The sequence below is a fragment of the Petromyzon marinus genome (genome assembly GCF_048934315.1).
Source record: "Petromyzon marinus isolate PM22_M1 ecotype Great Lakes invasive population chromosome 77 unlocalized genomic scaffold, UKy_Petmar_22M1.pri1.0 chr77_unloc.1, whole genome shotgun sequence".
NCBI lineage: Eukaryota > Metazoa > Chordata > Hyperoartia > Petromyzontiformes > Petromyzontidae > Petromyzon > Petromyzon marinus.
This window is the reverse complement of record NW_027422621.1, coordinates 380,737-403,043: the sequence shown is the minus strand read 5'-3', so window position 1 is coordinate 403,043 and position 22,307 is coordinate 380,737. Positions and strand designations below refer to the sequence as shown.

Genomic DNA, 22,307 nt, shown 5'->3' with positions numbered 1-22,307 from the left:
TGAGTGACTGAGTGGGTGAGCGAGTGGTTGGGTGAGCGAGTGGTTGGGTGAGCGAGTGGGTGAGCGAGTGGGTGAGCGAGTGGGTGAGCGAGTGGGTGAGCGAGTGGGTGAGCGAGTGGGTGAGTGACTGAGTGAGCGAGTGGGTCAGCGAGCGAGTGGGTGAGCGAGTGGGTGAGCGAGTGGGTGAGCGAGTGGGTGAGCGAGTGGGTGAGTGACTGAGTGACTGAGTGGGTGAGCGAGTGGTGGGGTGAGTGAGTGACTGAGTGACTGAGTGGGTGAGCGAGTGGGTGAGCGAGTGGGTGAGCGAGTGGGTGAGCGAGTGGGTGAGCGAGCGGGTGAGCGAGCGAGTGGGTGAGCGAGTGGGTGAGCGAGTGGGTGAGCGAGCGGGTGAGCGAGTGGTGGGGTGAGCGAGTGGGTGAGCGAGTGGGTGAGCGAGTGGGTGAGCGAGTGGGTGAGTGGGTGAGCGAGTGGGTGAGCGAGCGGGTGAGCGAGTGGGTGAGCGAGTGGGTGAGCAAGCGGGTGAGCGAGTGGGTGAGCGAGTGGGTGAGCGAGTGGGTGAGCGAGCGGGTGAGCGAGCGGGTGAGCGAGGGGGTGAGAGAGTGGGTGAGTGAGCGAGTGGGTGAGCGAGTGAGTGAGTGTGTGAGTGAGTGGGTGAGTGTGTGTGTGAGTGAGTGAGTGAGTGTGTGAGTGAGTGAGTGAGTGTGTGAGTGGGTGAGTGAGTGAGTGAGTGTGTGAGTGAGTGGGTGAGTGAGTGGGTGAGCGAGTGGGTGAGTGACTGAGTGAGTGACTGAGTGAGTGACTGAGTGTGTGAGTGAGTGGGTGAGCGAGTGAGTGGGTGAGCGAGTGGGTGAGTGACTGAGTGAGTGAGTGGGTGAGCGAGTGGGTGAGTGAGTGGGTGAGCGAGTGACTGAGTGACTGAGCGAGTGGGTGAGTGAGTGGGTGAGCGAGTGACTGAGTGACTGAGCGAGTGGGTGAGCGAGTGACTGAGTGACTGAGCGAGTGGGTGAGCGAGTGAGTGAGTGTGTGAGTGAGTGGGTGAGTGTGTGAGTGAGTGAGTGGGTGAGTGAGCGAGTGGTTGGGTGAGCGAGTGGGTGAGCGAGCGAGTGGGTGAGCGAGTGGTGGGGTGAGTGAGTGACTGAGTGACTGAGTGGGTGAGCGAGTGGTGGGGCGAGTGAGTGACTGAGTGACTGAATGACTGAGCGAGTGGGTGAGCGAGTGGGTGAGCGAGTGGTTGGGTGAGCGAGTGAGTGAGTGGGTGAGCGAGTGGGTGAGTGAGTGGGTGAGCGAGTGGGTGAGCGAGTGACTGAGTGAGTGGGTGAGTGAGTGGGTGAGCGAGTGGGTGAGCAAGTGAGTGAGCGAGTGACTGAGTGACTGAATGACTGAGCGAGTGGGTGAGCGAGTGAGTGAGTGAGTGACTGAGTGGGTGAGCGAGTGGTTGGGTGAGCGAGTGGTTGGGTGAGCGAGTGGTTGGGTGAGCGAGTGAGCGAGTGGGTGAGCGAGTGGGTGAGCGAGCGGGTGAGCGAGTGGGTGAGCGAGTGAGTGGGTGAGCGAGTGAGTGAGTGGGTGAGCGAGTGAGTGGGTGAGCGGATGACTGAGTGACTGAGTGAGTGGGTGAGTGAGTGACTGAGTGAGTGACTGAGTGAGTGGGTGAGCGAGTGGGTGAGCGAGTGGGTGAGCGAGTGGGTGAGCGAGTGGGTGAGCGAGCGGGTGAGCGAGTGGGTGAGCGAGTGGGTGAGCGAGCGGGTGAGCGAGTGGGTGATCGAGTGGGTGAGCGAGTGGGTGAGTGAGTGGGTGAGCGAGTGGGTGAGTGAGTGGGTGAGCGAGTGGGTGAGCGAGTGGGTGAGCGAGAGAGCGAGTGTGTGAGCGAGTGGGTGAGTGAGTGGGTGCGCGAGTGGGTGAGCGAGTGGGTGAGCGAGTGGGTGAGCGAGTGGGTGAGCGAGAGAGCGAGTGGGTGAGCGAGTGGGTGAGCGAGTGGGTGAGCGAGTGGGTGAGTGAGTGGGTGAGTGAGTGGGTGAGCGAGTGGGTGAGCGAGTGGGTGAGCGAGTGACTGAATGACTGAGCGAGTGGGTGAGCGAGTGGTTGGGTGAGCGAGTGGTTGGGTGAGCGAGTGACTGAGTGACTGAGTGGGTGAGCGAGTGGGTGAGCGAGTGGGTGAGCGAGTGGGTGAGCGAGTGGGTGAGCGAGTGATTGGGTGAGTGAGTGGGTGAGCGAGTGGGTGAGTGAGTGGGTGAGCGAGCGAGTGAGTAGGTGAGTGAGTGAGCAAGTGGGTGAGTGAGTGGGTGAGCGAGTGAGTGAGCGAGTGGGTGAGCGAGTGAGTGAGTGAGTGGGTGAGCGAGTGGGTGAGCAAGTGAGTGAGTGAGTGACTGAGTGACTGAATGACTGAGCGAGTGGGTGAGCGAGTGAGTGAGCGAGTGAGTGAGTGACTGAGTGGGTGAGCGAGTGGTTGGGTGAGCGAGTGGTTGGGTGAGCGAGTGGTGAGTGGGTGAGCGAGTGGGTGAGCGAGCGGGTGAGCGAGTGGGTGAGCGAGCAGGTGAGCGAGTGGGTGAGCGAGCGGGTGAGCGAGTGGGTGAGCGAGTGGGTGAGCGAGTGGGTGAGCGAGTGAGTGAGTGACTGAGTGACTGAGTGGGTGAGCGAGTGGGTGAGCGAGTGGGTGAGCGAGTGGGTGAGCGAGTGGGTGAGCGAGCGGGTGAGCGAGTGGGTGAGCGAGTGGGTGAGCGAGCGGGTGAGCGAGTGGGTGAGCGAGTGGGTGAGTGAGTGGGTGAGCGAGTGGGTGAGCGAGTGGGTGAGCGAGTGGGTGAGCGAGTGGGTGAGCGAGTGGGTGAGCGAGTGGGTGAGTGAGTGGGTGAGTGAGTGGGTGAGCGAGTGAGTGGGTGAGCGAGTGACTGAGCTAGTGGGTGAGCGAGTGGGTGAGCGAGTGGGTGAGCGAGTGGGTGAGCGAGTGGGTGAGTGAGTGGGTGAGCGAGTGGGTGAGCAAGTGAGTGAGCGAGTGACTGAGTGACTGAATGACTGAGCGAGTGGGTGAGCGAGTGAGTGAGTGAGTGACTGAGTGACTGAGTGGGTGAGCGAGTGGTTGGGTGAGCGAGTGGTTGGGTGAGCGAGTGGTTGGGTGAGCGAGTGAGCGAGTGGGTGAGCGAGTGGGTGAGCGAGCGGGTGAGCGAGTGGGTGAGCGAGCGGGTGAGCGAGTGGGTGAGCGAGTGGGTGAGCGAGTGGGTGAGCGAGTGACTGAGTGACTGAGTGAGTGAGTGAGTGGGTGAGTGAGTGGGTGAGCGAGTGGGTGAGCGAGTGGTTGGGTGAGCGAGTGAGTGAGTGGGTGAGCGAGTGGGTGAGTGAGTGGGTGAGCGAGTGGGTGAGCGAGTGACTGAGTGAGTGGGTGAGTGAGTGGGTGAGCGAGTGGGTGAGCAAGTGAGTGAGCGAGTGACTGAGTGACTGAATGACTGAGCGAGTGGGTGAGCGAGTGAGTGAGTGAGTGACTGAGTGGGTGAGCGAGTGGTTGGGTGAGCGAGTGGTTGGGTGAGCGAGTGGTTGGGTGAGCGAGTGGGTGAGCGAGTGGGTGAGCGAGCGGGTGAGCGAGTGGGTGAGCGAGTGAAAGGGTGAGCGAGTGAGTGAGTGGGTGAGCGAGTGAGTGGGTGAGCGGATGACTGAGTGACTGAGTGAGTGGGTGAGTGAGTGACTGAGTGAGTGACTGAGTGAGTGGGTGAGCGAGTGGGTGAGCGAGTGGGTGAGCGAGTGGGTGAGCGAGTGGGTGAGCGAGCGGGTGAGCGAGTGGGTGAGCGAGTGGGTGAGCGAGCGGGTGAGCGAGTGGGTGATCGAGTGGGTGAGCGAGTGGGTGAGTGAGTGGGTGAGCGAGTGGGTGAGTGAGTGGGTGAGCGAGTGGGTGAGCGAGTGGGTGAGCGAGAGAGCGAGTGTGTGAGCGAGTGGGTGAGTGAGTGGGTGCGCGAGTGGGTGAGCGAGTGGGTGAGCGAGTGGGTGAGCGAGTGGGTGAGCGAGAGAGCGAGTGGGTGAGCGAGTGGGTGAGCGAGTGGGTGAGCGAGTGGGTGAGTGAGTGGGTGAGTGAGTGGGTGAGTGAGTGGGTGAGCGAGTGGGTGAGCGAGTGGGTGAGCGAGTGACTGAATGACTGAGCGAGTGGGTGAGCGAGTGGTTGGGTGAGCGAGTGGTTGGGTGAGCGAGTGACTGAGTGACTGAGTGGGTGAGCGAGTGGGTGAGCGAGTGGGTGAGCGAGTGGGTGAGCGAGTGGGTGAGCGAGTGATTGGGTGAGTGAGTGGGTGAGCGAGTGGGTGAGTGAGTGGGTGAGCGAGCGAGTGAGTAGGTGAGTGAGTGAGCAAGTGGGTGAGTGAGTGGGTGAGCGAGTGAGTGAGCGAGTGGGTGAGCGAGTGAGTGAGTGAGTGGGTGAGCGAGTGGGTGAGCAAGTGAGTGAGTGAGTGACTGAGTGACTGAATGACTGAGCGAGTGGGTGAGCGAGTGAGTGAGCGAGTGAGTGAGTGACTGAGTGGGTGAGCGAGTGGTTGGGTGAGCGAGTGGTTGGGTGAGCGAGTGGTGAGTGGGTGAGCGAGTGGGTGAGCGAGCGGGTGAGCGAGTGGGTGAGCGAGCAGGTGAGCGAGTGGGTGAGCGAGCGGGTGAGCGAGTGGGTGAGCGAGTGGGTGAGCGAGTGGGTGAGCGAGTGAGTGAGTGACTGAGTGACTGAGTGGGTGAGCGAGTGGGTGAGCGAGTGGGTGAGCGAGTGGGTGAGCGAGTGGGTGAGCGAGTGGGTGAGCGAGCGGGTGAGCGAGTGGGTGAGCGAGTGGGTGAGCGAGCGGGTGAGCGAGTGGGTGAGCGAGTGGGTGAGTGAGTGGGTGAGCGAGTGGGTGAGCGAGTGGGTGAGCGAGTGGGTGAGCGAGTGGGTGAGCGAGTGGGTGAGCGAGTGGGTGAGTGAGTGGGTGAGTGAGTGGGTGAGCGAGTGAGTGGGTGAGCGAGTGACTGAGCTAGTGGGTGAGCGAGTGGGTGAGCGAGTGGGTGAGCGAGTGGGTGAGCGAGTGGGTGAGTGAGTGGGTGAGCGAGTGGGTGAGCAAGTGAGTGAGCGAGTGACTGAGTGACTGAATGACTGAGCGAGTGGGTGAGCGAGTGAGTGAGTGAGTGACTGAGTGACTGAGTGGGTGAGCGAGTGGTTGGGTGAGCGAGTGGTTGGGTGAGCGAGTGGTTGGGTGAGCGAGTGAGCGAGTGGGTGAGCGAGTGGGTGAGCGAGCGGGTGAGCGAGTGGGTGAGCGAGCGGGTGAGCGAGTGGGTGAGCGAGTGGGTGAGCGAGTGGGTGAGCGAGTGACTGAGTGACTGAGTGAGTGAGTGAGTGGGTGAGTGAGTGGGTGAGCGAGTGGGTGAGCGAGTGAGCGAGTGGGTGAGTGAGTGGGTGAGCGAGCGGGTGAGCGAGTGGGTGAGCGAGTGGGTGAGCGAGCGGGTGAGCGAGTGGGTGAGCGAGTGGGTGAGTGAGCGAGTGGGTGAGCGAGTGAGTGAGTGAGTGGGTGAGCGAGTGACTGAGCGAGTGGGTGAGCGAGTGGGTGAGCGAGTGACTGAGCGAGTGGGTGAGCGAGCGGGTGAGCGAGTGGGTGAGCGAGTGGGTGAGCGAGTGGGTGAGCGAGTGGGTGAGTGAGCGAGCGGGTGAGCGAGCGAGTGGGTGAGCGAGTGGTGGGGTGAGTGAGTGACTGAGTGACTGAGTGGGTGAGCGAGCGAGTGGGTGAGCGAGTGGGTGAGCGAGTGGGTGAGCGAGCGAGCGGGTGAGCGAGCGAGTGGGTGAGCGAGTGGGTGAGCGAGCGAGTGGGTGAGCGAGTGGGTGAGTGAGTGGGTGAGCGAGTGGGTGAGCGAGCGGGTGAGTGGGTGGGTGCGTGAGTGAGTGGGTGGGTGAGAGAGTGGGTGAGTGGGTGAGTGACTGAGTGACTGAGTGAGTGGGTGAGCGAGTGGGTCAGCGAGCGGGTGAGCGAGTGACTGAGCGAGTGGGTGAGCGAGTGGGTGAGCGAGTGACTGAGCGAGTGGGTGAGCGAGCGGGTGAGCGAGTGGGTGAGCGAGTGGGTGAGCGAGTGGGTGAGCGAGTGAGTGGGTAAGTGAGCGAGTGGTTGGGTGAGCGAGTGAGTGAGTGGGTGAGCGAGTGGGTGAGCGAGCGGGTGAGCGAGTGGGTGTGCGAGTGGGTGAGCGAGCGGGTGAGCGAGCGAGTGAGCGAGTGAGTGAGCGAGCGGGTGAGCGAGTGGGTGAGCGAGTGGGTGAGCGAGTGGGTGAGCGAGTGGGTGAGCGAGTGGGTGAGCGAGTGGGTGAGCGAGTGGGTGAGCGAGTGGGTGAGCGAGTGGGTGAGAGAGTGGGTGAGCGAGTGGGTGAGCGAGTGACTGAGTGACTGAGTGTGTGAGTGAGTGGGTGAGCGAGTGAGTGGGTGAGCGAGTGGGTGAGTGACTGAGTGAGTGAGTGGGTGAGCGAGTGGGTGAGTGAGTGGGTGAGCGAGTGACTGAGTGACTGAGCGAGTGGGTGAGCGAGTGACTGAGTGACTGAGCGGGTGGGTGAGCGAGTGAGTGAGTGTGTGAGTGAGTGGGTGAGTGTGTGAGTGAGTGAGTGAGTGGGTGAGTGAGCGAGTGGTTGGGTGAGCGAGTGGGTGAGCGAGCGAGTGGGTGAGCGAGTGGTGGGGTGAGTGAGTGACTGAGTGACTGAGTGGGTGAGCGAGTGGTGGGGCGAGTGAGTGACTGAGTGACTGAATGACTGAGCGAGTGGGTGAGCGAGTGGGTGAGCGAGTGGTTGGGTGAGCGAGTGAGTGAGTGGGTGAGCGAGTGGGTGAGTGAGTGGGTGAGCGAGTGGGTGAGCGAGTGACTGAGTGAGTGGGTGAGTGAGTGGGTGAGCGAGTGGGTGAGCAAGTGAGTGAGCGAGTGACTGAGTGACTGAATGACTGAGCGAGTGGGTGAGCGAGTGAGTGAGTGAGTGACTGAGTGGGTGAGCGAGTGGTTGGGTGAGCGAGTGGTTGGGTGAGCGAGTGGTTGGGTGAGCGAGTGAGCGAGTGGGTGAGCGAGTGGGTGAGCGAGCGGGTGAGCGAGTGGGTGAGCGAGTGAGTGGGTGAGCGAGTGAGTGAGTGGGTGAGCGAGTGAGTGGGTGAGCGGATGACTGAGTGACTGAGTGAGTGGGTGAGTGAGTGACTGAGTGAGTGACTGAGTGAGTGGGTGAGCGAGTGGGTGAGCGAGTGGGTGAGCGAGTGGGTGAGCGAGTGGGTGAGCGAGCGGGTGAGCGAGTGGGTGAGCGAGTGGGTGAGTGAGCGAGCGGGTGAGCGAGCGAGTGGGTGAGCGAGTGGTGGGGTGAGTGAGTGACTGAGTGACTGAGCGAGTGACTGAGCGAGTGGGTGAGCGAGTGGGTGAGCGAGTGACTGAGCGAGCGGGTGAGCGAGTGAGTGGGTGAGTGACTGAGTGACTGAGTGGGTGAGCGAGTGGGTGAGCGAGTGGGTGAGCGAGTGGGTGAGCGAGTGGTGGGGTGAGTGAGTGGGTGAGCGAGTGAGTGAGTGAGTGACTGAGTGACTGAGTGGGTGAGCGAGTGGGTGAGCGAGTGGGTGAGCGAGTGGGTGAGCGAGTGGTGGGGTGAGCGAGTGGGTGAGCGGGTGAGCGAGTGGGTGAGCGAGTGGGTGAGCGGGTGAGCGAGTGACTGAGCGAGCGGGTGAGCGAGTGAGTGGGTGAGTGACTGAGTGACTGAGTGGGTGAGTGAGTGGGTGAGCGAGTGGGTGAGCGAGTGAGTGAGCGAGTGGGTGAGCGAGTGAGTGAGCGAGTGGGTGAGCGAGTGGGTGAGCGAGCGGGTGAGCGAGTGGGTGAGCGAGCGGGTGAGCGAGTGGGTGAGCGAGTGGGTGAGCGAGTGGGTGAGCGAGCGGGTGAGCGAGTGAGTGAGCGAGTGGGTGAGCGAGTGGGTGAGCGAGTGGGTGAGCGAGCGAGTGAGCGAGTGGGTGAGTGAGTGGGTGAGCGAGTGGGTGAGTGGGTGGGTGAGGCTCACCGGCGAGGTAGGCGATGCTCTGCAGGTTCACCTCGAAGCGGTCACAGTTCTGGTGTTTGGCGACAAGGGCCAGCAGCGTGTGCAGGATCCTCACAGTGCGAGCCACCGTGCCTGCACTGGGGTGCCGGTAGCCTGGAGCAACCACAAACACCACAACCACAACAACCATCACAAGCACAACCACAAACACCACAACCACAAACACCACAACCACAACCATCACAACCACAATTACAACCATCACAACCACAACAACAACAACCACAAACACCACAACCATCACAAACACAACCACAAACACCACAACCACAACCATCACAATCACAACCACAAACACCACAACCACAACCATCACAACCACCACAACCACCACCACAACCACCATCAGCACCCCAACCACCATCACAACCACCATCACAACCACCATCACAACCACCACCATCACAACCACCACAACCACAACCACCATCACAACCACCATCACATCCACCATAACAACCACAACCACCATCACAACCACCACAACCACCATCACAACCACAACAACCATCACAACCACAACCACCATCACAACCAGCATCACAACCACAACCACCACCATCACCACCACAACCACCATCACAACCACAACCACCACGATCACCACCACCACCATCACCACCACCGTCACCATCACCACCACCATCACCACCACGATCACCACCACCACCATCACCACCATCACCACCATCACCATCACCACCACAACCACCATCACAACCATCACCACCACCACAACAACCATAAACCACCACAACCACTATTATCACCACCACAACCACCATCACAACCACCACCATCACAACCACCACCATCACAACCACCACCAACATCACCACAACTACCACCACAACAACCACAAACCACCACCACCACAACTACCATCACTACAACCACCAACATCACCACAACTACCACCACAACAACCACAAACCACCACAACTACAATCACTACAACCACCAACATCACCACAACTACCACCACAACAACCACAAACCACCACCACCACAACTACAATCACTACAACCACCAACATCACCACAACTACCACCACAACAACCACAAACAACCACCACCACAACTACAATCACTACAACCACCAACATCACCACAACTACCACCACAACAACCACAACCACCACCACCACAACTACCATCACTACAACCACCAACATCACCACAACTACCACCACAACAACCACAAACCACCACCACCACAACTACAATCACTACAACCACCAACATCACCACAACTACCACCACAACAACCACAAACCACCACCACAACTACCATCACTACAACCACCAACATCACCACAACTACCACCACAACAACCACAAACCACCACAACTACAATCACTACAACCACCAACATCACCACAACTACCACCATCACCACCACCACAACCACCACCACAACTACCATCACTACAACCACCAACATCACCACAACTACCACCACAACAACCACAAACCACCACAACTACAATCACTACAACCACCAACATCACCACAACTACCACCACAACAACCACAAACCACCACCACAACTACAATCACTACAACCACCAACATCACCACAACTACCACCATCACCACCACCACAACCACCACCACAACTACCATCACTACAACCACCAACATCACCACAACTACCACCACAACAACCACAAACCACCACCACCACAACTACAATCACTACAACCACCAACATCACCACAACTACCACCACAACAACCACAACAACCACAAACCACCACAACTACCATCACTACAACCACCAACATCACCACAACTACCACCACAACAACCACAAACCACCACAACTACAATCACAAAGTTCTAGATGCTGATAACGATGATGATGGTGATGATGATTACGATGATGACCACGACGATGACGATGATGGTGATGATGATGACGATGAAGACGATGATAATGACAATGATGATGTAGATGACAATGATGATGACGATCACGATGAAGACGATGATGACGATGTAGATGACGATGTAGATGACGACGATGATGATGATGATGACGATGATGACGATGACGATGATGACGATGAAGACGATGATGACGACGATGATGATGTAGATGACAATGATGACGACGATGATGATGACGACGATGACGACGTGACGTTATGAGGACGACGATGACGACGATGATGTAGATGATGACAACGATGATGATGACGATGATGACGATGATGTAGATGATGACAACGATGATGATGACGATGATGACGATGATGTAGATGATGACAACGATGATGATGACGATGATGACGATGATGTAGATGATGACAACGATGATGATGACGATGATGTAGATGATGACAACGATGATGATGACGATGATGACGATGATGTAGATGATGACAACGATGATGATGACGACGATGACGATGATGTAGATGATGACAACGATGACGATGATGACGATGATGTAGATGATGACAACGATGACGATGATGACGATGATGTAGATGATGACAACGATGACGACGATGACGATGATGTAGATGATGACAACGATGACGACGATGACGATGATGTAGATGATGACAACGATGACGACGATGACGATGATGTAGATGATGACAACGATGACGATGATGACGATGATGTAGATGATGACAACGATGACGACGATGACGATGATGTAGATGATGACAACGATGACGACGATGACGATGATGTAGATGATGACAACGATGACAATGACGACGTGACATTATAAGGACAACGATGATGATGATGATGACGATGATGACGATGATGACGATGATGTAGATGATGACAACGATGACGATGATGACGATGATGTAGATGATGACAACGATGACGACGATGACGATGATGTAGATGATGACAACGATGACAATGACGACGTGACATTATAAGGACGACGATGATGATGACGATGATGACGATGATGACGATCACGATGATGACGATGATAATGACAATGATGATGTAGATGACAATGATGATGTAGATGACAATGATGATGTAGATGACAATGATGATGTAGATGACAATGATGATGACGATGACAATGATGATGTAGATGATGTAGATGATGACAACGATGACGATGATGACGACAATGATGATGACGATGATGTAGATGATGATGACGATGATGACGACGTTATGAGGACGCCACCACCTTTGAGGAGGTGTCCGACGAGGGCGAAGTTGAAGCTGGAGTTGAAGTTGAGCCCCACAAAGTGGTCCATCTGCTTGCAGTGCCAGTCCAGGGGCAAGCGGGTCTCCATAAACACCTCCTCAGGGCTCTACACAGTGAGTGACACAGTGAGTGACTTAGTGAGTGACTGAGTGACAGGCGGGTCTCCATAAACACCTCCTCAGGGCTCTACACAGTGAGTGAGTGAGTTAGTGAGTGACTTAGTGAGTGACTTAGTGAGTGACACAGTGAGTGACACGGTGAGTGACTTAGTGAGTGAGTGACTGAGTGAGTGAGTGAGTGACAGGCGGGTCTCCATAAACACCTCCTCAGGGCTCTACACAGTGAGTGACTTAGTGAGTGACTCAGTGAGTGACTCAGTGAGTGACTCAGTGAGTGACACAGTGAGTGAGTGAGTGACAGGCGGGTCTCCATAAACACCTCCTCAGGGCTCTACACAGTGAGTGACTTAGTGAGTGACTCAGTGAGTGACTCAGTGAGTGACACAGTGAGTGACACAGTGAGTGAGTGAGTGACAGGCGGGTCTCCATAAACACCTCCTCAGGGCTCTACACAGTGAGTGAGTGTGTGGGTGATACAGTGAGTGACTTGGTGAGTGACTGAGTGACACGGTGAGTGAGTGAGTGAGTGAGTGACAGGTGGGTCTCCATAAACACCTCCTCAGGGCTCTACACAGTGACACAGTGAGTGACTTGGTGAGTGAGTGAGTGAGTGACTTAGTGAGTGACACAGTGAGTGACACGGTGAGTGAGTGAGTGAGGGGCAGGCGGGTCTCCATAAACACCTCCTCAGGGCTCTACACAGTGAGTGAGTGTGTGGGTGATACAGTGAGTGACTTGGTGAGTGACTGAGTGACACGGTGAGTGAGTGAGTGAGTGACAGGTGGGTCTCCATAAACACCTCCTCAGGGCTCTACACAGTGACACAGTGAGTGACTTAGTGAGTGAGTGAGTGACTTAGTGAGTGACACAGTGAGTGACACGGTGAGTGAGTGAGTGAGGGGCAGGCGGGTCTCCATAAACACCTCCTCAGGACTCTACACAGTGACACAGTGAGTGACTTGGTGAGTGAGTGAGTGAGTGACTTAGTGAGTGACACAGTAAGTGACACGGTGAGTGAGTGAGTGAGGGGCAGGCGGGTCTCCATAAACACCTCCTCAGGGCTCTACACACAGTGAGTGTGTTAGTGAGTGTCTTGGTGAGTGACTCAGTGAGTGACTCAGTGAGTGACACAGTGAGTGAGTGAGTGAGGGGCAAGCGGGTCACCATAAACACCTCCTCAGGACTCTACACAGTGAGTGACACAGTGAGTGACACAGTGAGTGACACAGTGAGTGACTTGGTGAGTGAGTGAGTGAGTGACAGGCGGGTCTCCATAAACACCTCCTCAGGGCTCTACACACAGTGAGTGACACGGTGAGTGACACGGTGAGTGACTTGGTGAGTGAGTGAGTGAGTGACAGGCGGGTCTCCATAAACACCTCCTCAGGGCTCTACACAGTGAGTGAGTGTGTGGGTGACTTGGTGAGTGACTTGGTGAGTGAGTGAGTGAGTGACAGGCGGGTCTCCATAAACACCTCCTCAGGGCTCTACACAGTGAGTGACACAGTGAGTGACTTGGTGAGTGACTTGGTGAGTGACTTGGTGAGTGACTTGGTGAGTGACTTGGTGAGTGACTTGGTGAGTGACTGAGTGAGTGAGTGACAGGCGGGTCTCCATAAACACCTCCTCAGGGCTCTACACAGTGAGTGACACAGTGAGTGACTTGGTGAGTGACTTGGTGAGTGACTTGGTGAGTGACTTGGTGAGTGACTTGGTGAGTGACTTGGTGAGTGACTGAGTGAGTGAGTGGCAGGCGGGTCTCCATAAACACCTCCTCAGGACTCTACATACACAGTGAGTGTGTGTGTGGGTGACACAGTGAGTGACACGGTGAGTGACACGGTGAGTGAGTGAGTGACTGAGTGAGTGACAGGCGGGTCTCCATAAACACCTCCTCAGGGCTCTACACACACAGTGAGTGACACAGTGAGTGACACAGTGAGTGACACAGTGAGTGACTTGGTGAGTGAGTGACAGGCGGGTCTCCATAAACACCTCCTCAGGACTCTACACAGTGAGTGAGTGTGTGGGTGATACAGTGAGTGACTTGGTGAGTGACAGGTGGGTCTCCATAAACACCTCCTCAGGGCTCTACACACACAGTGAGTGAGTTAGTGAGTGACACGGTGAGTGACTTGGTGAGTGACTGAGTGACTGAGTGAGTGACTGAGTGACAGGCGGGTCTCCATAAACACCTCCTCAGGGCTCTACACAGTGAGTGAGTGTGTGGGTGACACAGTGAGTGACACAGTGAGTGACTTGGTGAGTGAGTGAGTGAGTGACAGGCGGGTCTCCATAAACACCTCCTCAGGGCTCTACACAGTGAGTGAGTGTGTGGGTGACACAGTGAGTGACTTGGTGAGTGACAGGTGGGTCTCCATAAACACCTCCTCAGGACTCTACATACACAGTGAGTGTGTGTGTGGGTGACACAGTGAGTGACACAGTGAGTGACTTGGTGAGTGAGTGAGTGAGTGACAGGCGGGTCTCCATAAACACCTCCTCAGGGCTCTACACAGTGAGTGACACGGTGAGTGACACAGTGAGTGACTTGGTGAGTGACTGAGTGACACGGTGACTGAGTGACAGGCAGGTCTCCATAAACACCTCCTCAGGGCTCTACATACACAGTGAGTGACTTAGTGAGTGACTTGATGAGTGACTGAGTGAGTGAGTGACTTGGTGAGTGGCAGGCGGGTCTCCATAAACACCTCCTCAGGACTCTACATACACAGTGAGTGAGTGTGTGGGTGACACAGTGAGTGACACAGTGAGTGACACGGTGAGTGAGTGAGTGAGTGACAGGCGGGTCTCCATAAACACCTCCTCAGGGCTCTACACAGTGAGTGACACGGTGAGTGACACAGTGAGTGACTTGGTGAGTGACTGAGTGACACGGTGACTGAGTGAGTGACTGAGTGACAGGCAGGTCTCCATAAACACCTCCTCAGGGCTCTACATACACAGTGAGTGACTTAGTGAGTGACTTGGTGAGTGACTGAGTGAGTGAGTGACTTGGTGAGTGACAGGCGGGTCTCCATAAACACCTCCTCAGGGCTCTACACGGTGAGTGACACAGTGAGTGAGTGAGTGACAGGCGGGTCTCCATAAACACCTCCTCAGGACTCTACATACACAGTGAGTGACACGGTGAGTGACACGGTGAGTGACTTGGTGAGTGACTTGGTGAGTGAGTGACTTGGTGAGTGAGTGAGTGACAGGCGGGTCTCCATAAACACCTCCTCAGGGCTCTACACGGTGAGTGAGTGATTTGGTGAGTGACTTGGTGAGTGACTGAGTGAGTGAGTGAGTCACTGAGTAAGTGAGTGACAGGCGGGTCTCCATAAACACCTCCTCAGGACTCTACATACACAGTGAGTGACACGGTGAGTGACACGGTGAGTGACTGAGTGAGTGAGTGAGTGACAGGCGGGTCTCCATAAACACCTCCTCAGGACTCTACATACACAGTGAGTGACACGGTGAGTGACTGAGTGAGTGACTTGGTGAGTGACTGAGTGACTGAGTGAGTGAGTGAGTGACAGGCGGGTCTCCATAAACACCTCCTCAGGGCTGTACACAGTGAGTGACACGGTGAGTGACACGGTGAGTGACTGAGTGAGTGACTGGGTGAGTGACAGGCGGGTCTCCATAAACACCTCCTCAGGGCTCTACACAGTGGGTGAGTGACTTGGTGAGTGACTGAGTGAGTGACTTAGTGAGTGACACGGTGAGTGACTGAGTGAGTGAGTGAGTGAGTGACAGGCGGGTCTCCATAAACACCTCCTCAGGGCTGTACACAGTGAGTGACACGGTGAGTGACACGGTGAGTGACTGAGTGAGTGACTGGGTGAGTGACAGGCGGGTCTCCATAAACACCTCCTCAGGGCTCTACACGGTGGGTGAGTGTGTGGGTGACACGGTGAGTGACTTGGTGAGTGACTTGGTGAGTGACTTGGTGAGTGAGGGGCAGGCGGGTCTCCATAAACACCTCCTCAGGGCTCTACACAGTGAGTGACACAGTGAGTGACTTGGTGAGTGAGTGAGTGACTCAGTGAGTGAGTGAGTGAGTGACAGGCAGGTCTCCATAAACACCTCCTCAGGACTCTACACAGTGAGTGACACAGTGAGTGACTGAGTGAGTGAGTGACTTGGTGAGTGACTGAGTGAGTGAGTGAGTGACAGGCGGGTCTCCATAAACACCTCCTCAGGGCTCTACACGGTGGGTGAGTGACTTGGTGAGTGAGTGACTGAGTGAGTGAGTGACTGAGTGAGTGAGTGAGTGACTGAGTGAGTGACTGAGTGAGTGAGTGAGTGACTGACTGAGTGAGTGAGTGAGTGACTGAGTGACTCACCCTGTGGTTGAACACACAGAATGAGTCGAGCGTGTGGAGGTTCTGCTCCAAGAGGCCAGTCCCCGCTGAGTAGAGGGTGTGACTGAGTGACTGAGTGAGTGAGTGACTGAGTGAGTGACTGAGTGACTGAGTTAGTGAGTGTGTGACTGAGTGACTGAGTGACTGAGTGACTGAGTGACTGAGTGAGTGACTTGGTGAGTGACTGAGTGAGTGACTGAGTGAGTGAGTGAGTGACAGGCGGGTCTCCATAAACACCTCCTCAGGACTCTACACGGCGAATGAGTGACACGGTGAGTGACTTGGTGAGTGACTTGGTGAGTGACTTGGTGAGTGACTGAGTGAGTGAGTGACAGGCGGGTCTCCATGAACATTTCCTCAGGACTCTACACGGTGAGTGTGACACGGTGAGTGACTTGGTGAGTGACTTCGTGAGTGAGTGACTTGGTGGGTGACTTGGTGAGTGACTGAGTGACTGACTGACTGAGTGACTGACTGAGTGACTGAGTGGGTGAGTGAGTGAGTGACTGAGTGAGTGAGTGACTGAGTGAGTGAGTGACTGAGTGACTGAGTGAGTGAGTGACTGAGTGGCTGAGTGAGTGACTGAGTGACTGAGTGAGTGACTGAGTGACTGAGTGACTGAGTGACTGAGTGACTCACCCTGTGGTTGAACACACAGAATGAGTCGAGCGTGTGGAGGTTCTGCTCCAAGAGGCCAGTCCCCGCTGAGTAGAGGGTGTGACTGAGTGACTGAGTGAGTGAGTGAGTGACTGAGTGAGTGAGTGACTGAGTGATTGAGTGAGTGACTGAGTAACTGAGTGACTGAGTGACTGAGTGAGTGAGTGACTGAGTGACTGAGTGAGTGACTGAGTGAGTGACTGACTGAGTGACTGACTGAGTGACTGAGTGAGTGACTGAGTGAGTGACTGAGTGACTCACCCTGTGGTTGAACACACAGAATGAGTCGAGCGTGTGGAGGTTCTGCTCCAAGAGGCCAGTCCCCGCTGAGTAGAGGGTGTGACTGAGTGACTGAGTGAGTGAGTGACTGAGTGACTGAGTGAGTGACTGAGTGAGTGAGTGACTGAGTGACTGAGTGAGTGAGTGAGTCACTGAGTAAGTGAGTGACAGGCGGGTCTCCATAAACACCTCCTCAGGACTCTACATACACAGTGAGTGACACGGTGAGTGACACGGTGAGTGACTGAGTGAGTGAGTGAGTGACAGGCGGGTCTCCATAAACACCTCCTCAGGACTCTACATACACAGTGAGTGACACGGTGAGTGACTGAGTGAGTGACTTGGTGAGTGACTGAGTGACTGAGTGAGTGAGTGAGTGACAGGCGGGTCTCCATAAACACCTCCTCAGGGCTGTACACAGTGAGTGACACGGTGAGTGACACGGTGAGTGACTGAGTGAGTGACTGGGTGAGTGACAGGCGGGTCTCCATAAACACCTCCTCAGGGCTCTACACGGTGGGTGAGTGTGTGGGTGACACGGTGAGTGACTTGGTGAGTGACTTGGTGAGTGACTTGGTGAGTGAGGGGCAGGCGGGTCTCCATAAACACCTCCTCAGGGCTCTACACAGTGAGTGACACAGTGAGTGACTTGGTGAGTGAGTGAGTGACTCAGTGAGTGAGTGAGTGAGTGACAGGCAGGTCTCCATAAACACCTCCTCAGGACTCTACACAGTGAGTGACACAGTGAGTGACTGAGTGAGTGAGTGACTTGGTGAGTGACTGAGTGAGTGAGTGAGTGACAGGCGGGTCTCCATAAACACCTCCTCAGGACTCTACATACACAGTGAGTGACACGGTGAGTGACACGGTGAGTGACTGAGTGAGTGAGTGAGTGACAGGCGGGTCTCCATAAACACCTCCTCAGGACTCTACATACACAGTGAGTGACACGGTGAGTGACTGAGTGAGTGACTTGGTGAGTGACTGAGTGACTGAGTGAGTGAGTGAGTGACAGGCGGGTCTCCATAAACACCTCCTCAGGGCTGTACACAGTGAGTGACACGGTGAGTGACACGGTGAGTGACTGAGTGAGTGACTGGGTGAGTGACAGGCGGGTCTCCATAAACACCTCCTCAGGGCTCTACACAGTGGGTGAGTGACTTGGTGAGTGACTGAGTGAGTGACTTAGTGAGTGACACGGTGAGTGACTGAGTGAGTGAGTGAGTGAGTGACAGGCGGGTCTCCATAAACACCTCCTCAGGGCTGTACACAGTGAGTGACACGGTGAGTGACACGGTGAGTGACTGAGTGAGTGACTGGGTGAGTGACAGGCGGGTCTCCATAAACACCTCCTCAGGGCTCTACACGGTGGGTGAGTGTGTGGGTGACACGGTGAGTGACTTGGTGAGTGACTTGGTGAGTGACTTGGTGAGTGAGGGGCAGGCGGGTCTCCATAAACACCTCCTCAGGGCTCTACACAGTGAGTGACACAGTGAGTGACTTGGTGAGTGAGTGAGTGACTCAGTGAGTGAGTGAGTGAGTGACAGGCAGGTCTCCATAAACACCTCCTCAGGACTCTACACAGTGAGTGACACAGTGAGTGACTGAGTGAGTGAGTGACTTGGTGAGTGACTGAGTGAGTGAGTGAGTGACAGGCGGGTCTCCATAAACACCTCCTCAGGGCTCTACACGGTGGGTGAGTGACTTGGTGAGTGAGTGACTGAGTGAGTGAGTGACTGAGTGAGTGAGTGAGTGACTGAGTGAGTGACTGAGTGAGTGAGTGAGTGACTGACTGAGTGAGTGAGTGAGTGACTGAGTGACTCACCCTGTGGTTGAACACACAGAATGAGTCGAGCGTGTGGAGGTTCTGCTCCAAGAGGCCAGTCCCCGCTGAGTAGAGGGTGTGACTGAGTGACTGAGTGAGTGAGTGACTGAGTGAGTGACTGAGTGACTGAGTTAGTGAGTGTGTGACTGAGTGACTGAGTGACTGAGTGACTGAGTGACTGAGTGAGTGACTTGGTGAGTGACTGAGTGAGTGACTGAGTGAGTGAGTGAGTGACAGGCGGGTCTCCATAAACACCTCCTCAGGACTCTACACGGCGAATGAGTGACACGGTGAGTGACTTGGTGAGTGACTTGGTGAGTGACTTGGTGAGTGACTGAGTGAGTGAGTGACAGGCGGGTCTCCATGAACATTTCCTCAGGACTCTACACGGTGAGTGTGACACGGTGAGTGACTTGGTGAGTGACTTCGTGAGTGAGTGACTTGGTGGGTGACTTGGTGAGTGACTGAGTGACTGACTGACTGAGTGACTGACTGAGTGACTGAGTGGGTGAGTGAGTGAGTGACTGAGTGAGTGAGTGACTGAGTGAGTGAGTGACTGAGTGACTGAGTGAGTGAGTGACTGAGTGGCTGAGTGAGTGACTGAGTGACTGAGTGAGTGACTGAGTGACTGAGTGACTGAGTGACTGAGTGACTCACCCTGTGGTTGAACACACAGAATGAGTCGAGCGTGTGGAGGTTCTGCTCCAAGAGGCCAGTCCCCGCTGAGTAGAGGGTGTGACTGAGTGACTGAGTGAGTGAGTGAGTGACTGAGTGAGTGAGTGACTGAGTGATTGAGTGAGTGACTGAGTAACTGAGTGACTGAGTGACTGAGTGAGTGAGTGACTGAGTGACTGAGTGAGTGACTGAGTGAGTGACTGACTGAGTGACTGACTGAGTGACTGAGTGAGTGACTGAGTGAGTGACTGAGTGACTCACCCTGTGGTTGAACACACAGAATGAGTCGAGCGTGTGGAGGTTCTGCTCCAAGAGGCCAGTCCCCGCTGAGTAGAGTGTGTGACTGAGTGACTGAGTGAGTGAGTGACTGAGTGACTGAGTGAGTGACTGAGTGAGTGAGTGACTGAGTGACTGAGTGAGTGAGTGAGTCACTGAGTAAGTGAGTGACAGGCGGGTCTCCATAAACACCTCCTCAGGACTCTACATACACAGTGAGTGACACGGTGAGTGACACGGTGAGTGACTGAGTGAGTGAGTGAGTGACAGGCGGGTCTCCATAAACACCTCCTCAGGACTCTACATACACAGTGAGTGACACGGTGAGTGACTGAGTGAGTGACTTGGTGAGTGACTGAGTGACTGAGTGAGTGAGTGAGTGACAGGCGGGTCTCCATAAACACCTCCTCAGGGCTGTACACAGTGAGTGACACGGTGAGTGACACGGTGAGTGACTGAGTGAGTGACTGGGTGAGTGACAGGCGGGTCTCCATAAACACCTCCTCAGGGCTCTACACGGTGGGTGAGTGTGTGGGTGACACGGTGAGTGACTTGGTGAGTGACTTGGTGAGTGACTTGGTGAGTGAGGGGCAGGCGGGTCTCCATAAACACCTCCTCAGGGCTCTACACAGTGAGTGACACAGTGAGTGACTTGGTGAGTGAGTGAGTGACTCAGTGAGTGAGTGAGTGAGTGACAGGCAGGTCTCCATAAACACCTCCTCAGGACTCTACACAGTGAGTGACACAGTGAGTGACTGAGTGAGTGAGTGACTTGGTGAGTGACTGAGTGAGTGAGTGAGTGACAGGCGGGTCTCCATAAACACCTCCTCAGGGCTCTACACGGTGGGTGAGTGACTTGGTGAGTGAGTGACTGAGTGAGTGAGTGACTGAGTGAGTGAGTGAGTGACTGAGTGAGTGACTGAGTGAGTGAGTGAGTGACTGAGTGAGTGACTGAGTGAGTGACTGAGTGACTCACCCTGTGGTTGAACACACAGAATGAGTCGAGCGTGTGGAGGTTCTGCTCCAAGAGGCCAGTCCCCGCTGAGTAGAGGGTGTGACTGAGTGACTGAGTGACTGAGTGACTGAGTGACTGAGTGAGTGACTTGGTGAGTGACTGAGTGAGTGACTGAGTGAGTGAGTGAGTGACAGGCGGGTCTCCATAAACACCTCCTCAGGACTCTACACGGCGAATGAGTGACACGGTGAGTGACTTGGTGAGTGACTTGGTGAGTGACTTGGTGAGTGACTGAGTGAGTGAGTGACAGGCGGGTCTCCATGAACATTTCCTCAGGACTCTACACGGTGAGTGTGACACGGTGAGTGACTTGGTGAGTGACTTCGTGAGTGAGTGACTTGGTGGGTGACTTGGTGAGTGACTGAGTGACTGAGTGACTGAGTGACTGAGTGACTCACCCTGTGGTTGAACACACAGAATGAGTCGAGCGTGTGGAGGTTCTGCTCCAAGAGGCCAGTCCCCGCTGAGTAGAGGGTGTGACTGAGTGACTGAGTGAGTGAGTGAGTGACTGAGTGAGTGAGTGAGTGACTGAGTGAGTGACTGAGTGAGTGAGTGAGTGACTGACTGAGTGAGTGAGTGAGTGACTGAGTGACTCACCCTGTGGTTGAACACACAGAATGAGTCGAGCGTGTGGAGGTTCTGCTCCAAGAGGCCAGTCCCCGCTGAGTAGAGGGTGTGACTGAGTGACTGAGTGAGTGAGTGACTGAGTGAGTGACTGAGTGACTGAGTTAGTGAGTGTGTGACTGAGTGACTGAGTGACTGAGTGACTGAGTGACTGAGTGAGTGACTTGGTGAGTGACTGAGTGAGTGACTGAGTGAGTGAGTGAGTGACAGGCGGGTCTCCATAAACACCTCCTCAGGACTCTACACGGCGAATGAGTGACACGGTGAGTGACTTGGTGAGTGACTTGGTGAGTGACTTGGTGAGTGACTGAGTGAGTGAGTGACAGGCGGGTCTCCATGAACATTTCCTCAGGACTCTACACGGTGAGTGTGACACGGTGAGTGACTTGGTGAGTGACTTCGTGAGTGAGTGACTTGGTGGGTGACTTGGTGAGTGACTGAGTGACTGACTGACTGAGTGACTGACTGAGTGACTGAGTGGGTGAGTGAGTGAGTGACTGAGTGAGTGAGTGACTGAGTGAGTGAGTGACTGAGTGACTGAGTGAGTGAGTGACTGAGTGGCTGAGTGAGTGACTGAGTGACTGAGTGAGTGACTGAGTGACTGAGTGACTGAGTGACTGAGTGACTCACCCTGTGGTTGAACACACAGAATGAGTCGAGCGTGTGGAGGTTCTGCTCCAAGAGGCCAGTCCCCGCTGAGTAGAGGGTGTGACTGAGTGACTGAGTGAGTGAGTGAGTGACTGAGTGAGTGAGTGACTGAGTGATTGAGTGAGTGACTGAGTAACTGAGTGACTGAGTGACTGAGTGAGTGAGTGACTGAGTGACTGAGTGAGTGACTGAGTGAGTGACTGACTGAGTGACTGACTGAGTGACTGAGTGAGTGACTGAGTGAGTGACTGAGTGACTCACCCTGTGGTTGAACACACAGAATGAGTCGAGCGTGTGGAGGTTCTGCTCCAAGAGGCCAGTCCCCGCTGAGTAGAGGGTGTGACTGAGTGACTGAGTGAGTGAGTGACTGAGTGACTGAGTGAGTGACTGAGTGAGTGAGTGACTGAGTGACTGAGTGAGTGAGTGAGTCACTGAGTAAGTGAGTGACAGGCGGGTCTCCATAAACACCTCCTCAGGACTCTACATACACAGTGAGTGACACGGTGAGTGACACGGTGAGTGACTGAGTGAGTGAGTGAGTGACAGGCGGGTCTCCATAAACACCTCCTCAGGACTCTACATACACAGTGAGTGACACGGTGAGT

General features: G+C 55.4%; 2 protein-coding genes across 2 annotated transcripts in view; both read right to left on the bottom strand.

Moving 5' to 3' along the window:
* NF1 (neurofibromin 1) overlaps positions 1-22,307 on the bottom strand; it is a 331,965-nt gene that overhangs the window by 75,306 nt on the left and 234,352 nt on the right. Inside the window, exons 54-55 of the mRNA XM_076058585.1 lie at positions 11,191-11,317; positions 7,969-8,100 (exon numbers count right to left, since the gene is read on the bottom strand). Of these exons, the coding sequence (XP_075914700.1) occupies positions 7,969-8,100; positions 11,191-11,317 (259 nt within the window). The remainder of the gene's footprint in view (positions 1-7,968; positions 8,101-11,190; positions 11,318-22,307) is intronic.
* On the bottom strand, positions 4,862-7,541 carry LOC142908224 (uncharacterized; the record flags this gene model as incomplete). Its single annotated transcript, XM_076058584.1, has 1 exon — positions 4,862-7,541. A coding segment is annotated over one exon (2,583 nt), but the record flags the coding sequence as incomplete, so codon positions are not given.